Consider the following 18,459-nt stretch of genomic DNA (forward strand, 5'->3'; position numbering starts at 1 on the left):
ACACTTTAATTTCCCCCCCCCAATTTGTTTTGGTCTCACCAATATATAATGCATCTCCCAGACTTTACACTATTTTTTCATGGTCCCCTGAAAAACTTAAAGCTACATGCATAAAAACGTAAGCTCCATACATTTTAGCAAAAAACTATTTCATAAAATTAGCCGTTTCCCAAACACAGACTTTTTCTCACTAATTCAAGGGGAAGTTCATATTTATATAGTGCCATTTCAGTAATTCAAGGGGAAGTCCGCTAAGTATGTCACAGATGGACCTATTCTAGGCAATGTTTCAATTGGTCTTCATTGTTTTATTGTTTATGGTTTTTTAATTAGTAGCCTTTCTATTTTGCTTCTTTTTTGTCCATCAACTAAAAACGCTACGGTGATTGTTGGGGGTCACTGACCTCAACAACCAAAAACATTCACTTAAGTTTTATTGTTATTCTTGTTTTTTGTTTTTATTGCTGATCTTTCTATTCAGCCCTCTATTATTGATCCTCTATTCTGACTTCCAACCTGATGCCATGTTATGGTAATTACATTAACCCCTACCGACCAGAGCGCAGTTAAAATTTCAAACCTGACAGCTGCACACAAAAAGTAAACAATAAAAACAAAGACTAATTGCAAATTAACTTAGAATACCACTGCCTACATCATATTAAAGGGGGGTTTTAAGATCGATTGCACCTTTTAACTGTTAAAAAAAAAAAAGTGTAAAAATAAAATGAAAAAAAGGTGCAATTTTAAAGTGTGGTTCACCAATTCTGCATCCAACACATAATTTAGTTCTATGATTTCCTTCTATCTGCTCTAAAGGTTAAACCCTAAGGCACAGGCACTGCTCAACTATACTGACACATTGCTAAACTGCATTTCAGTTAGTTAAGTTAAGAGTCTGAGTACTGCACAGGGGCTCAACCTGTCCTTCCATTTGAGTTGAGCGTTTCAAGGTTTTCATTGTAAAACTACCGTACATTTCCCATAATTCACAGCTGTGTAGCTCTGACATAGCTGTACACGTGTTAAAGTTGAATTCTTTGTATTCTGTTATTGCCCTATCAGTCGTGCCACTCGCTAACACTTTCCAGCAAGCGAATAAATGAAATGTTAACGCCAACTGCGAGCCATTATGAATTGCTGCTTTTCACGACTAATTTACGCCGATGTTTCGCTACTTTATTAATGGCCACTGAATTAGAATCCGTTGCAGACGGGTGACACAAATCTTGCATCCATTTCAAGGCCATAAAATCAGATTACGCTCACTGGTACAAGCTGATCCCTTTAGTCCAGTATGTGGTAACCAGAGAGACAAAAAAAAAAAAAAAGACGAGGCAATTAACCCCTTTTAGTGCCGTTGCTGTGCCGAGCCACAGAAGGTGCAAAGGCAGGTTAATTATGTTTGGAGTTTTATAAATCAGTGACGATAATATCCCCCCCTTCCCCTATATTCTGCCCTCAAGTAACAGGTAGAGAGAGAGTGTGAGTGTTTACATGCGTTTGTATAAAGCCCATCATTACGCTTCATTTTGCAAATCATTAGCATGCGGAATGACCTCATAGCGAACAGATGCACATAGATACAGGAGTGATTAGATCAGCCCTCGCAGCGGCCAAGAGTCCCCTACCATTAACCCTTTCACTGCCTAGCTCTGTTCTCTGGCTTCGCAAACATTATACAGACGAATATGACTGAATATGGTGTATATACTCACCAAGCATGATGAATTATACTTTAATTTCCTACAGCCCCCATAGCTTCTGTTCATAAATCCCACCAGCTACATGTGCATATACTGAGTTTGCCTGGGCGCTGGTTAGACGTGTGTACTTAAATACTTAGCTTACCCTTAAGTATAAGTGCAAAAAAAAAAATAAAATCTAATGCAGGTCTCAACCCACCACATCGCCTAATTATCTTTTTAACCAAACTCTGAGGCTGCACCTGCCCACTCTCCTTCCATCATATATGGCAGACGGGTAGAATGAAAAAAATGAGAGAGGCGCTAATGAAAAGCCTTCAGTTGGGCGCGTTTCCTAATGTTGCTTGGTATTCTGGTTCAACAAAGATAAATAGAGGCCATCCCTATGTTTCTTGACGCCTCTCCAGGAAGCAGGGCACGATTATGTAAATAGCATTGGTTTCCTTTACTTCTGCCAGCTTGCTTATCTCCAAAGCCTTCTGCCTGCTGCTCCTGGCGACCAATACAAGTGTATGCGTACTGCTCTTATCTCCAAACAAAGCTCCGAGAACGCACACGGACTGAAGCCAGCAATGTTGGACAGGGACGCATGGCTGCTTTTTCTGTGCCATTTATTTAACTGGATTTCATTTCTTTTCTTCACTATGGCAGTCCCGATCACAGATATTTATTAACTGTTCCAAATAGGAGATTACATTTTAATAAAAAAAAAAGAAACCCATTAATTATACTGTAGGATAAAAACATGTGTTTATGCTACAAATTTTTATTTAAAACTACAAATACAGACATGTGCTCTGGAAAAGCTGGCCTGCTTCATACAGAGAAAAATGTACAAGTGAGAGGGAAAATTGTTGTTATTGACCTTGTTTGCTGTCTTGGTTGCCCAATTTAACCTAAATCTGAACCCCTGTTGGTTATAAAAAGGATGCACAGTGATGCAATACAGGTATGGGACCTGTTATCCAGAATGCTCGGGACTAGTGATGGGCCAATTTATTCACCAGGAGCGAATTTGTAGCGAATTTCTCAGTGAATAAATTTGCTGCAAAAATTTGCGTAAGTTTTTTTGACGCCGGCGACAATTTCAACACTGGTGACGATTAACGGACGCCTATTGACTTTAATGGGCGCCGGCAATTGTGATACTGCCGAATTGTTGCCGGCGTCAGAATTCGTGTTTTGCAAATTTCACTGGACATTTGCGAATTTTAGGGCGAAACGGGACAAATTCGCCCATCACTACTTGGGACTTGGGGTTTTCCAGATAACCAATCTTTCTGTAATTTGGATCTTCATACCTAAATTGTACTAGAAAATCATGTACACATTAAATAAACCCAATAAACTGGTTTTGCTTCCTATAAGGATTAATTGTGTCAGTTTGGCTATGGGCACAATAAACTTCTTCACTTTGCTTTAAAGGGCATGTAAAGTCTAAAATAGAATAAGGCTAGAAATGCTGTATTTTGTATACTAAATATAAACATGAACTTACTGCACCACAAGACTAATCAAACAAATAATTTATGCTTTCAACATTGGCTACAGGGGGTCACCATCTTGTAACTTTGTTAAACATCTTTGCAAGACTAAGACTGTGCACATGCTCAGTGTGGTCTGGGCTGCTTAGGGATCATCATAAACAAAGCTGCTTGAGTTCTGCATGGCTGGAAAGTAAAAATGGGATTTTATTTTTTTTGCCTTTACATGCCCTTTAACTACCTGGTGGAAGATTGCCTTCATTCAAGTACCTACTCCATAGTATTTTCTGTTTATCCACTCCCCGTGCTGAGGGCTCAGGGTGGTGCACCTGGGCCTCTTCCCTAATGTGGTGAGTAACAACTTTACTAATTGGAGACCCCTATTCAAGTTCATCTATATCAGTTTGGATCATGCACAAGGTTCTGTTTTGTTATTACAGAGAAAAAGGAAATCATTTTAAAAAATTTGGATTATTTCTTTATAATAAAGTCTATGGGAGACCGCATTTACATCATTTGGAGCTTTCTGGATAATGGGTTTCCGGATACCTGCAGGAACTATATAAATACATGACGGTGATGGCAGTATATTGTGGTTTGTAGCTGATACAGAACCTCATCATTACATCAGCACCAGATCTAGTAGAGATAAAAGGGATGGCCAGATGCAAGATTTACCCCAGTAACAGGTGACTGTAGCCTAGATGACAGTAGGATAATTCAGGGGTGTCAGTAAGGTATCAGTACAACCAGGGCCGGACTGGGAGTAAAAAGCAGCCCGGGCAAAAAAATCAAAGCAGCCCACATGTAAACACACAATGGTTTTGTACTCATCCACACATATAATGTATAATGTACCCCAAAACTCATAACAGATGGCACAAAGGCATTTCCGAGTATAATACCCCAGAACTCATAGGAAGATGGCACAAAAACAATTCCGTGTATATCAGTCCTATTTTTTTGATAGTTAAAAATCAGAATGGCTATTTAAGGGAAGAAAAGGGTGAATGGTGTCACAGTGGGAAAACAGAGGAAAAGCCAGCCAAATCCTTGCAACAGTTTTGATAAGGGAATTTTGGGGAACTGAACATAGTAAAGTAAGAAATTAAGGGGGATTTGTATCCAGCATTCATCTGCACTGATTGTTGGGGGGGGGGGAGAAAGGGAATCTGCAAATTAGGGAAGTACCATCCTGCCTTTTGGTCTGTTACAGAGTTAGATCAGGTTGAAAAAAGACAAAGTCCATCACGTCCAACCCCTCCAAATGAAAACCCAGCCCCATACACACACCCCTCCCTACTGTCACATAAATGATATATACCCATATCTATACTAACTATAGAGTTTAGTATCACAATAGCCTTTGTATTATGTCTGTCCAATAAATCATCCAAGTCCCTCTTATAGTCATTAACTGAATCAGCATCAAAACATCACCCGGCAGTGCATTCCCCAACCTCACTGTCCTGACTGTGAAGAACTCCCTAATCTGTTCCTTTAAATGAAAGTTCTTTTCTTCTAGTCTAAAGGGGAGGCCTCTGGTACGGTGATCCTCTTTATGGGTAAAAAGGTCCCCTGCTATTTGTCTATAATGTCCTCTAATGTACTTGTAAAGTCTAATCATGTCCCCTCGCAAGCGCCTTTTTTCCAGAGAAAACAACCCCAACCTTGTCAGTCTCCCCTCATAATTTAACTCTTCCCTTCCTCTAACCAGTTTAGCTGCACTTAGTCTTTGCACTCTCTCCAGCTCATTTATAAAACCCCGTACCCCCCACCCCACGAAGACCCCCCTCCCTCCAGGCTAATTGCCCCCCCGGGGAAATGCCCAATACTTTATACTTACCCCTCTGCACAGATTCAGGCAGTGGACTTCACGGCATCCATCTTCCATCTTCTAGCGATTCGGCAATTTCCGTTGAATTTGGCGCATGCGCAGTTGTCCAAACCGGCAAACAGCTCCAACTGCACATGGGCCTAAAATGCGGGTCTCCCAGTCAGCTTACAGAGGACCAGAAAGATGGATGCCATGAAGTCCGCTGCCAGAATCTGCACCGAGGGGTAAGTATAAAGTATGGGACATTTCCCCCGGGGGGGGGAGTTAGCCTGGGGGGAGGAGGGAGGGAGGTCTACGTGGGGTGGGGGGATACGGGGTTTTTTGCAAATGGGTTGAATTATCCTTTAAAGACTAGAGTCCAAAACTGCCCCCATACTCCAGATGAGGCCTCACCAGGGACCTATAAAGAGACATAATTATGTTTTCATCCCTTGAGTTAATGCTCTTTTTTATACAAGACAGAACTTTATTTGCTTTAGTAGCCACAGAATGGCACTGCCCAGAATTAGACAACTTGTTATCTACAAAGACCCCTAGATCCTTCTCATTTAAGGAAACTCCCAACACACTGCCATTTAGTGTATAACTTGCATTTATATTATTTTTGCCAAAGTGCATAACCTGCATTTATCAACATTGAACCTCATTTTTCAGTTTGCTGCCCAGTTTTCCAGTTTAGACAAATCACTGTGCAAAGTGGCAGCATCCTGCATGGAAGTTCTGCCCAATTCCAAAACCCACCAGCACACCCTGGCCTCTCATGCCAAAATTGGTTCGGTGCTCAGTAAAAAAAAAGGGCATTGGCACCCTCAGCAATAAGTGATAAAAAGAAAATTACTGGCACTCAGGACTCCATGCAAGCGGGCCAGGCACTGCGTGCTTATTAAATGAATGTTTCAGGGGGCGTACCCCTTAGTCAGTCTAACAAATGGGTACGCCCCTGAAATGTTACGTTTAATAAACACGCAAGGCATGGCCCGCTTGCATGGAGTCCTGAGTGCCGGTAATTTTCTTCTTATCAATTATAATGAACTTGTCCCTATCTCAAGTGACTCTAGACAGCACAGGTGACTGTCAAGTGAGTGACCCGGGAGGACAAGCAACCCCAAGACAGCTGGGGGGGAGAAGGGGTCAGGCGACCCCCCCCCCCAAACACACACAGAGCTAAACTGGCAGTTGTAGAATAAGGAAACAGAAAAGGGCAGCCATGGAAGCAGACTAATAATCCTCAACCCAGTCTATAACACACAAATGATACATTCCAGCTGAAATCCCTGTAATTCTCATGAAGAGGTCAGTCCCCCCACTTCATTCCCTGACCCCCCATACTCCTTCTGCCCAGAAACTGCCCTATTACCAACATCCAGACAAATGACAAACACCACATGACACAGGCAGGGGCCTTTGCATTTCATGATAGTCCACTCACTAAAACATATTTCTGCAGCTGTGCTGTCTCCTGTACTTCTCCTAACAATCGGCTCTCAGCTGACAGGCTGCAAACAGCATACGGTGCAATGTGGTGCTCACTCTGCAATCCACTGATCATGTCTGCTGTTTGTACTGCAGCCTGCTAGCCGAGAGCCGATTGTTAGGAGACGCACAGGAGACAGCACAGCTGCAGAAAACTTTGCTCCACAAAGTCAGTACTAAGGGCTGGGGGAAGGGAACTTGGTCGGTTTTCTAAAAGTGCTGAGTTACAAGTCCCCGACAATAAGATCAGGAGCGGCCCACTTAATAAAAAACAGAGCGGCCCCACGGGCATTTGCCCGTTTAGACAGGTTATCAGTCCGGGCCTGAGTACAACATACAAGATTCGATGCATTGTAAACCCAGCGCTGGATAATGCAGACGCTATTCTGATAGGGCCTTCTGGCAATCACGTATGAAGCCTGTGCAGTGAACGGCTGTGAAGCAATACTATACAGTGCCAGCCTAGCGTGCAGAAATGTCATCATTATTGAGTTAAATGAGAGCTGATGTCATTCTTTGTGCCACAACCCCTGTTTGTGGTATTTTGGTTTAAAAACTGCAAAATACATATGGATGAAGACAATGATTTAGGGTCCTTACATTGTTTGTGTGTTGCATGTGAGATTCAGGTGTGGGAATACCTACACACTCGCTAGCTGGCTAATTGATCACATTTTATTCCATCTCTTTAAGATGTCCACACACGAGCGGATCTCTCCCCGATATGCCCACCTTGAGGTGGGCGGTATCAGGCTGATCCGATCGTGGGCCCTAGGCCCAACAATCGGTAATACCGAAGGGTAACTGGCAGTCGGATCGCGGGACCATATAAATGAACAGATGCGGCTGCAATCCAAAGCCCATAGGAGGGCCCCAGACACATTCCAATAAGCTGCCGACTGCTTCTTTTATCGACCCGTGTATGGCCAACATTTGCACATTTGCTTCCATTGCAGCTTTTTAAATTCAATTTGCTTGTTAAAGGAACAGTAACACCAAACAGTTAAAGTGTTTTAAGGGAATGATAATATATTGTAATGTTGTCCTGCACTGGTAAAACCTGTGTGTTTGCTACTAAAATACAACTATAGTTTATTTAAACAAGCTGCTGTGTGGCCATGGGGCACCCATTTAAGCACAGGATACAAATTAGATTACAGAAGTTCTGAAAGATCCCATTATACTACAGGGTAGGGATGCACCGAATGCAGAATTCAGTTCCGGATTCGGCCTTTTTAAGCAGGAGTCGGCCGAATCCTTCTTCTCAGCTGAACCAAATCCATTTGCATATGCAAATTAGAGGCAGGGAGGGAACTTGTGACTTTTTGTCAAAACAAGGAAGAAAAAATGTTTCCCCTTCCCACCCCTAATTTGCATATTCAGTTCAGCGCCGGATTTGCTGGGCGTGTGCCCCTAGGCCGTGCGCTTCGCGGGGTCCTAGTTCCAGCCCGCACTACGACACGCTGGCGCAAAAGCGCCAGCGTGCGAGTGCCGGAGCACTGGGGAGCACAGGCTCCCCACAGAGCGGCTGGGCGGCATGCCGCCCCCAAAAATGTGCCGCCCTAGGCCCGGGCCTATGTGGCCTAGCCACAAATCAGGGCCTGATTCAGTTCGGTATTCGGATGAATCTTTTGTGAATGATTCGGGAGTTCGGCCGAATCCAAAATAGTGGATTTGGTGCATCCCTACTACAGAGTTTATATGTTATCTGCTGTATATCCTGTGCCTTTTCTCAGCTTTTTCAGCTTTGAATGGCTGCCCCCATGGCTACACAGCAGCTTGTTTATATATTTATATAACTTTAATTGTCTTTCTGAAGCAAACACATCAGTTTTACCAGTGCAGCACAACATTACATTATGGTTTCATTACATGAAAAGACTTTTTTTCGTGCTACTATTCCTTTAGGGCTAGTCCACACGGGGAGATAGCGTCGCGTTTGCGGTCGCGGCGACAAAGCGCCGCGACAGTCGCCGCGACCGGCGCAGGCGACAGTTTTGTATGGGCGCCTATGTAAAAACGCCTGTGCTAACCACACGAGGCGATGCGCTTTTCAACAGTCGCCTGAAAAAGCCTGGCGAGGCATTTTCAGGCGACTGTTGAAAAGCGCATCGCCTCTTGTGGTTAGCACAGGTGTTTTTACATAGGCGCCCATACAAAACTGTCGCCTGCGCCGGTCGCGGCGACTGTCGCGGCGCTTTGTCGCGGCGACTGTCGCGGCGCTTTGTCGCCGCGACCGCAAACGCGTCGCTATCTCCCCGTGTGGACTAGCCCTTAAGCTCACAAATTTAATTCCAATACAAAATGCATGTAAACACAATACATAATTGTAAAATATAAGGATATTACAAGCTGACCATATAAAGGAATAAGGCCAAAGGCAGAGTGTTTTTATACAGGTCATGGAACTTTTTCTCTTTCCTTTACCATTTAACAAATGATCCCAATAGACCTTTTTGATAAAACTCTAATATCTTTAGTGGAGATTTTTTTCTGATTCTGTCCCTATTTTGTGATTACAGCTTATTGGCTTTAAATTAACTTTTAGTATGTTATAGAACAGCCAATTCTAAGCAACATTTCAATTGGCCTTCATTATTTTTTTTATCGTTTTTTTGTATTATCTTTTTATTCTTACTCTTTTCAGCTTTTAAATAGGGGTCACTGACCCCTTCTTAAAAGCAATTGCTCTGTAAGGCTACAAATGTATTGATACTTTTTATTACTTAGTCCCTCTCCTATTTATTTTCTAGTCGCTTATACAAATAAATACATGGTTGCTAGGGTAATTTGGACCCTAGCAATCAGATTGCTGAAACGGCAAACTGGAGAGCTGCCAAATAAAAAGCTAAATAACCCAATTGCAAATTGTCTTAGAATATCAGTCTCTACATAATAGTAAAAGTATTAAAGGTGAACAACCCCTTTAACAAATGACCACAAGAGACCTTCTTGATAAAACCCTGGTATCTTTAGTGGAGATGTATTTTTTTCTGATTCTGTCCCTATTTTGTGATTATGGCTTATTGGCTTCTAATCAACTTTAAATCAACTTTTAGTATGATGTAGAAATTGATATTCTGAGACAATTAGAGGGACAGTCCCTCTTTTGACAGCTCAACCCCACAGTCCCTGGTTTGTAACGGAAAGTCCAGACTTTCTCTGCACTGAACAGCCAGAAAATGAAACAAAGTTTCTAACTTAATTGGCTTTTGGCAGAAAGCTCAGAACAGCCACAGCTGCAGATAAGATACTTTTGTAACAATTTTGAGATAATAAGTAATTGTAACAATATAAGATAACAGGTCCCTTGGCAGAAGTTAGCTTAAAGTGCAATTCACCTTCATTAGCAAAACTATTATAACTGGAAAAAAAAAAACACAGAAATGTGTTCAAACTTTAATAACCTGCCAAATATTGTAAAATGAACATGGTAATTAGGGGGTGTGGCCACAAAATTGCTAGGAACGCCAATTTTTTGTCCCTCTTTTTATTTCCAAAACGTTGGGAGGTATTTAAGTGGTGCACAAATAACAAAAAGGGAGGCCTGGAAATAGACAACATCCGCAAGTGAATCACACCGTGAATTTGATGCCAATGCTGTGCATCACCCCCCAGTGATTAAAACTGGTAGTTGGGGATCTTTCTGAAAATTGCACCACATCCATTGTGTCTCTTTGTTTGGTGCAGCAATGGCTGTAGGATTTCTGCCCTATGCATTTGCACCAGCTTGTACTGTTGTTTAAAGTTGTTTCCCAACACTGTAGTCGGCTCACTAAAAGCTACAACTGCAACTGGCTTCTGGACTGGAGGACACCTGACTACGTAGTCAGGCAAGCAGTGAAGAGAAAAGTAATTATATTTACAATGAACTTTAAAATCTTTGATATTTCTGAATTGATGTTTTTATTAATAACAAACCAAATAAATAATATAAATGCTGGGTCTCCGCTAAAACCAAATCTGGCTACCTATACTAGTCAGTGTTTTATATTATCCTAAGGAATCATTAGTCAAGCATTTTTGCTTCATTAATTCTTGACCTTGGTGTCCCAGCAGCATAATCCCCCATTTAGCATCAACAGCAACGTTCTGTGCTGAGCTGCTCTGCCTCCCCGGTCTCCAAGTGTACACCCCTCAATGAGCAAACACTGAGTCAAGCGTAGCATATTCAATGCCCAGCAAGAAATCCACACTCCTGAATGAGCTGGAGCACACTGCATTGAGAGAGCTCATTAACACTGCTAAGCTTGGAGGTTAATAGAATGCCCCCAATAAAGAGAAAAGTCAAAAAAACCCTAATATTAAATCTACTTTTTGAGTCAAGTGGTTTGTTTAGGATGCAGAATTGAATCCTAATGCAGCATCTGTACCTGTCCAAAGTCTGCTCTATAAGCACATTATTTCATAATATTTTAATAAAACAAATGTATCCTTCTACTGACACACCATTCTAGAATTCCCAATAAGCTTAAAGGAATGGCTTAGTGTAAAAATGAAAACTGGGTAAATAGAAAAAAAAAAAATGTTTCTAAAATAGTTAGTTAGCCAAAAATGTAATGTATAAAGACTGGAGTGGCTTGATATCTAACATAAAAGAACAGAATACTATCGCCTGCTTTTCAGCTCTCTAACTCTGCGTTAGTCAGTGACTTGAAGTGGGCCACATGGGACATAACTGTGCAGGGAGTTTGCAATTGATCCATAGCATTCAGCTCAGATTCAAAAGCAACAGTTATGACCCATGTGGCCTCCCCTCAGGTCACTGATTGGCTACTGCCTGGTAACCAATCAGTGGAAACCAAGAGAGCAGAAAAGCAGGAAGTAGTGTCTTGTTATTTTAGGCATCCAGTAACTCCAGCCTTTATATATTACATTTTTGGCCAACTAACTATATTAAAAATATTTTTTATTTTGCACAGCCTATCTATTTGCCCAGTTTTTATTTGTACACTGAACAGTTCCTTTAAAAAGCCCTTTATTGTGCTGTCGCATAACACAGTTATCTAAACTTATCGCTATCACTAAACTAATGCCTTACTAAAAAACACTTGAGATGTGCAAAATATATAGAGAACAATTTGTGCCATAATTGTCTGTGGGTGGTTGACCACACTAAAAGCTCTCCAATTTTGTCTTCTAGTTCTTTGGGACAGAAGTTATAATAAAAGGGTCATTACATCTGAAACCAGTGCTACAAAATGGACTCGCCTACAGATTCCAGAAATATAACTATACAAAAGACACACGTTGCAGAAACACCTATTTATTTTATGCTAAGTACGATACAACCATGGTGATGAAACATACAACTTCTTATTGATTCTCATAGGCTGCTGCAGAGGAAAAGAATGAAAATATTTACAAGCTACATTTTGTGTAGGGGGAAAAATAAAAAAAAGAGCACTTCTTTACTTACCCAATCCTCCCGGTGAGTATGTGGGTGATGGAGAAAACACCTGCGCTGCAAAGTCCTCAAACGTCATCACTTCTCTGAAATTATGGATTATTGCTTCGAGGTACAGAGCCCTTTCCTCATAACTGTGATGGTGATGTTAAGGAGAAACCACAAAGTACATTCATAGGCCATTAAAGAAGAACTTTGTTAAAATGTCATCTGAATATACACATCAATGTTTACATAATATAACACACAAGGTATTTTACATCTGTTGAATGCAAGTTTGGTTTATCACTAATGTTAGTGCATCTCCAAAGCTCATTCCAGCTCTCATCAATATCCTACGAATATTTAATTTACTAAAACAGCTTGGGACTTCATTGGACCTGAATTAATTACTCCCTTGACTCCAAAGGACATAAATCTTTGCAAATGATCTCCAATCTCACCTCCAAGCACATGGCAAGCCCAAACAGTATGCATATCTAGCTGTAACATCTAAACCAATGCAACTACACCCTATCAGCCACCGGGAGCTTGCACCCAGGTGAATCTTTCTTGCCACACAGAGTCATCCGTTAGATGTGTTGCAAGAAAGATAGAACTGGGTGCAAACTCCCGTTGGCTCTAAAGGTTGAATTAAAAACTACGAACAACTTCTAGGTGATAAATTATAGACATTTTAGCTGTTTTTACAATGCCATTTTTTTTAAACTATTATTCAAGCGTAGATGTGTGTCTGTGACCCATAAAGTGGATCAACGTACCAGAGGCCACCCCTTCAGACTAGAAGAACTTTCATTTGAAGCAACGTAGGGGGTTCTTCACAGTCAGGACAGTGAGGTTGTGGAATGCACTGCCGGGTGATGTTGTGATGCTGATTCAGTTAATGCCTTTAAGAATGGCTTGGATGGTTTTTTGGACAGACATAATATCAAAGGTTATTGTGATACTAAACTCTATAGTTAGTTTAGGTATGGGTATATAGAATTTATATGAGGGTATGGAGGGGTGTGTGTATGGATGCTGGGTTTTCATTTGGATGGGTTGAACTCGATGGACCCGATTTTACTATGTAACTATGTGTCCATATAGGTATATATTTATGTGTATTTGAATTCATACACAATCGGAAATTTTGACTAAATTTTACCAATGACACAGTTGAGTGCTGAAAAAAATAATAATAAAAAAGTGATATGACAGCAAATTAAATATAAATGCAAAGAGTTGGAGAATGAAGAGTGTGCATAATATGCTCTATAAGTCAGAATACAAGCATTTCCTGGCAGGGGTCGGTGTAAGGACGCTTTGGTTATTATTTGCTGAACTCCTTCAAGTTAATGAAGAAGCTGCCAAACTTCAACAGAGAGGAGACGCACGCCTGGACCTTATTCTAAAGGGATGCCAGTCACAGCTCATTATAGGCATGTTTATTCTGCCTGGTGCTTGGCCGTTGCCAGGACTCTGCATCACACAGTGCCGCAGCAAGCCTCTGCTCCTCTTAACAGCAGGATACACGGGTCTGAGTGACCGTCTGGCGGCCAGGACTCTGACTCTAAGCTGGCACGTGCTGGAGCAGCAGGAACAGACTAAAGCGTGACAAATTACTGAAAGAGCTGAGCTAAACTTATGTCAGACAGCCACCTGAGCCTGGAGACCTCTGTGGGCCTCACAATTCATTGGTCACTCAATTATTATACAGCCGGCTTGAGGGTCCATTTTTTAACAAGATGCAGTCAATTTCAAGGCTTTTTTTATTCTGCGCCTCACGCCATGCTGCTTAATCAACAAGCCTGCAAATCACAGACATAAAAACAACAAAGACCGGCAATAAGGAAAGTAAAGTCCTCCCTCACACAATGAAACTATTTGAAATTTGAGCTCTTCACAATGTAAAGGCCCTAGACAAAGTGGGAAGGGACCCATAATGCTGGGACTGAAGATCTCACAGTAAATTACACTGACACAAACATACGTCTAACTAAACACAGATTTTGGCTTGCAGTAATAATATCATAAATCTTAAACTTTAATGACATCCTTAGAAATGGAGATTCAAATGACCCCTATGTGATCTCTTTACAATGTCAATAAACACAATTCAAATGCATACCCACAGCATGTATAGCTGTCTTTTCTTATACAATTTATACGGCTTAGTACAGATGTACAGTAGAACCCCCATTTTACGTTTTTCAGGGGACCAGAAAAAAATGGCGTAAAATCGAGGAAAATGTAAAATCAGGGAAATGTATTATGCATAATATATAGATGGGACCACAAAACAATAATGTAAAATGAGGGGATGTAAGGGGTTACAATATTAGTCTTTAATCTATTTCCACCCCCATCCAAAAAATGTATTTACAGACTCACAAGAACCCCAATTTTTTGAATTAGAATCATGCATTTTGTTTTCCGTTTAGATATAGTTATAATGTTGCGTAAGAATTTTGGTGTTATGAGCAGCAACATTTTTAATTCTGTTGTAAATCGAGTCTAACTTCACTTTTCATAGCAGGACTTTCTTTATTTCCTGAGTCGGTATCAAATAATGGAAATTAGCCTGTTAAAAATAAAAATAGACCTTTATAAATAGTGCAATCACTTCTTTGTAATGGATTATTTATGCAGTTATAACGCATGGTGTTAATTTTAAGCAAGGACAACAAAGCCGCTTTAGAAATACTCAATTTATTTTACACCACTTCCCCACTTTTTTAGGCTTAAATATTTATATATACACCCTTAAGAATGCACTTTTTTATTCCATAGCAACACGGTATTCATGGGAAGTTCTGGAGGTTAAGAAGAAGGTACACTTGACATTATTAGTAATGCTCATCTTTCATAAATCACAATAGGGAAAAAGAAAACAAATGTTTCTTTCATAAGCTTCTTAAGCTAAATATTGTTCTCATTTCCCTCAGCATCTGCCACTCAAAGATTTCATCTCTTTTCAGATGCCTAGACAGCATCCTTTATCAATAGGGGTTAGCCGAGTAGAGTGGTTAAAAAAGGGTTATTTGAAGGACTTTTGTGTGGCTGCCATAGTTAGTCAAAGGTATTCATTCAACTGGGTGCAATCAAAGGAATTCTGAGATGCCTGGCTTGTGTCTAGAACAATAGCCTGAATTAAAATGTTTCTTCTCAATAGGACTTCAAAAGGATAAATGCTCAGTCCCATTTATGTTAACTTCATTATTTTTTTTTCCTCATTTTAAACAGAAGTGTGCAGCATTAAAAGTCTTCTTTTGCATTTTCATAATGATTTTTTTTTTTTTGGGAAAATGATTTACATGTGACAATGAGATATTCTGAAATACATAAAAAGCTTGCGATAGAAGACTGAAGAGGGCTGAAGTAGGGGGAAATAAACATTCACAGCAACATGCAAATTTATTCTAATACACACCTGTTAGATTATATAGCAAATGAATTAAATTATTGAACAAGCTAAACAATTGCAGTAAAAAAAAAGCTATACTTCAGTGTTTCAAAGGATTGCGGCTCACAAAGAAATGGAGATTCTAAGCACCTGTCCCAACCTTTAGGGAAGGATATTTTTTCATCTTCTAAGGCTGTAAAATAGGTTCAGATTTTAATTCATTTGAAGTTAAGCACTCATTTCCATAGACACCTCCTTTAGATTTACCTTAGCATACTGCCCAGCCCACCCCAAACACGTAGGGGGAAATTTACTAAAGGGCGAAGTGGCCAGCGTGACATCATTTTGCCACTTCGCCGATTTACTAACGGTAGCTGGCGTAATTTCGCTGGCATAATTTCGCCAAGGATATAGACTCTGGCACAACTTCGCACTCTAACGCCAGGCGAATTTACGGTCTGGCAAAAGAGCGTTATTACGCAAATTCACTAAGTTTTTGATTTTACTGACCGTAACCTCTATCGCCAGACTTGCCTTCACCACTTCAGACCAGGCGAAGTGCAATAGAGTAGATAGGAGTTCCTCAAACAAAAAGTTGAAAATTTTTCTAAGTCTGAAAAAACGCTGGTGTTTTTTCCTATTTAAAGGGTGATAGACTGAAAAAGATCGTAATTTTTTTTTTTTTTGGTGTACTCTCCTTCCCCCCTACATTTGTTAACATATGGCACCTAAACTATTCTGTGGGCACATTTGTAGGGCATTATAACAACTTTATATAATTTTATTAAGGTTGCCTGGCCTTGTTTAGTGTAATGTTTTTGCTGCAGCATATACGGCCATTATACTTTAACTGCACGCTGTATGCTAAGTAGCCAACGCTAGCGTAACTTCAAACTGCTGAGGGTAAATTCGCCAGCGTTTGGTACCCTGTGCGCAACTTCGGATCTTCGTGAATTAGCGTTGTCCAGGCGAATTTACACCTGGTGAAGTGTTGCGACGTACGCAAAGCCAGCTGGTGAATTTTCGCCGGTTACTGAATTTGCCCCAAAGAGACCAATTACAACACAGTGTATGTGTTCCCATACTCTGACCAAGACCAATGGTCAACAGAAATACATTGAAAATTCCAGAGCAGAATATAAAATGTGTGAGCACAAGAGAGGGGTAGGGAGAGAGGCAGGATAGAATGGGAAATGAAAACAATTAAAAATAAACTAAAAACTTCAGAAGGAATTTGTCTGAAAAGAAGAAAGAAAAAAAATATCAGAAAATGAAGGCTGTGAATTTGAAAATAAATTGGGAATAAGAATACCCCCATGTTTCTTAAAGGTGTGGTTCACCTTTCAGTTAACTGCTAGTATGTTATAAAATAGTCAGTTCTAAGCAACTTTTAAAATTGCCAACATTATTTATGTTTTATAGTTTAATTATTTGCCCTTTTCTTCTGACTCTTTCCAGCTTGCAAATGGGGTCACTGACCACATCTAAAAAAAAACCAAATGCTCTGTCAACATATTTATTCTTATTGCGACTTTGTAATACTCACCATATTATGCAGATCTCTCCTATTCATATTCCAGTCTCTTAGTCAAATCAATGCATGGTTGCTAGGGTAATTTGGACCCTAGAAACCAGATTGGCAAAATTGCAAACTGGAGAGCTGCTGAATAAAAAGCTAAATACCTCAAAAAAACACAATTAAAAATGAAAACCAATTGCAAATCATTTTTATATCTCTGTCAGAATATCATACTAAAAGTTTACTCGAGGTGAACAACCTTGAATTAGCTTGGTGCCCAAAAACCGGTTCAAAGCTAGGAGTACAAAACATTATGGTGAAGCATTATTAACCATAAAAACACAAAAATGGGGGATGCCAAAGCTGAAATTCAGGATTGATGTATATAAAAAAAAAAAGGAAAAACTATAAAAAGAAGTTGTTTTACTAAAAACAGCCAAAAAAGTCCAGATAATAAAATGTATGCCGTGCTTATTTTATTTACAATGGCTGTTGTCTTCACTCTCTTGAGGGGTGCTGCCTTCTCAGTTGCGGTTGGTCAAACCAGAACAGAGTCAACAATGTAGGTACAGAAAAGGGGCACACTCCCACAGTGTAAAACCATTCACGTTATTTATTAGAAAAAATGTACGCACTTACAATATGAGAGTAGAGAATTTGGCTTCTCAGTGAAAAAGTCTGCAGCGGAATGGGTCACAATCCTACATGCTCATGCCCAACGTGTAGATGTGATTTTGAAGCTGAATTCTCTACTTTCATATTGTAAGTGCATCAGTATGTTTCTACCTGTACTTGATCCAAACGAAGATATTATTAAATCTTAGTGGAAGGAAAACCAGTCTATTGGATTTAATTCATGTTTACAGGATTTTCTAGACTTAAGGTATGAACAGGGGCGATCCGCCAATGAGGCGAGCTGAGGCGCTCGCCTCAGGCGGCATCGCCAGCTAGGTTTCCAGGGGCGGCAAAAAGCCGCTCCTGGTGCCTTTAAGAGCCGAATTTCCGGTTTTTGAACCGGAAATTCAGCTTTACTAGGGCGAGAGAGCGCAATTGCGCTCTCCGCACTAGCGTTGCTGCCTCCCCCCCGGAAATCGAATCGGGCTGGGGGGGCGGCATTACTGGAGCCGCCTCAGGCGGCAATGCATACCGAAACGGCGCTGGGTATGAAGATCCAAAATAAGGAAAGATCCATTATCCAGAAAAGCCCAGGTCCCGAGCATTCTAGATAACAGGTGCCATACCTGTACTGTATATACAATTTGAAAAAGAAATGTCATATTTGGTTTGGAATGTGGATGGTTGGAGATGACCTCAATAAGAACAACAGAAGGGAGCTCATAACACAGAAATCATTTTGTACTGTAAGTAGTTATATAACTTGCTAGGGAATCTATTTGGGCCAAGAATTTATTTCTAATTTAGTGTTATGATCAATTACGAACACAAGAAGAGAAGAGAACATCGGATTTCTACATTTACGTTCTAGAAGTGTGTAGTAGGTTTCTATTTAATGTCTGAGAAATAACATTCTTAACCTCTAGCAACCTTAAAGGATATCTTTTTTTCCTACCTATTTTTTATACCATATGAATACTTTTAATAGAATATATACATACATTTCATTCTAATATTAGCACATCTGAAAATG

The 18,459-nt window shown here is 40.4% G+C and overlaps 1 protein-coding gene across 5 annotated transcripts in view; it reads right to left on the minus strand.

Moving 5' to 3' along the window:
* ralgapa2.L (Ral GTPase activating protein, alpha subunit 2 (catalytic) L homeolog) overlaps window positions 1-18,459 on the minus strand; it is a 223,123-nt gene that overhangs the window by 18,750 nt on the left and 185,914 nt on the right. For 4 of the 5 annotated variants that reach the window (XM_018262908.2, XM_041562670.1, XM_041562669.1 and 1 more), the window contains one exon: window positions 11,920-12,041. In XM_018262908.2, the coding sequence (XP_018118397.1) occupies window positions 11,920-12,041 (122 nt within the window). Of the gene's footprint in view, window positions 1-11,750; window positions 11,837-11,919; window positions 12,042-18,459 lie in introns of those variants that run through there. The other variant, XM_041562671.1, reaches the window with a different exon arrangement.

Source organism: Xenopus laevis, chromosome 5L (genome assembly GCF_017654675.1).
Source record: "Xenopus laevis strain J_2021 chromosome 5L, Xenopus_laevis_v10.1, whole genome shotgun sequence".
NCBI classification, from domain to species: Eukaryota; Metazoa; Chordata; class Amphibia; order Anura; family Pipidae; genus Xenopus; species Xenopus laevis.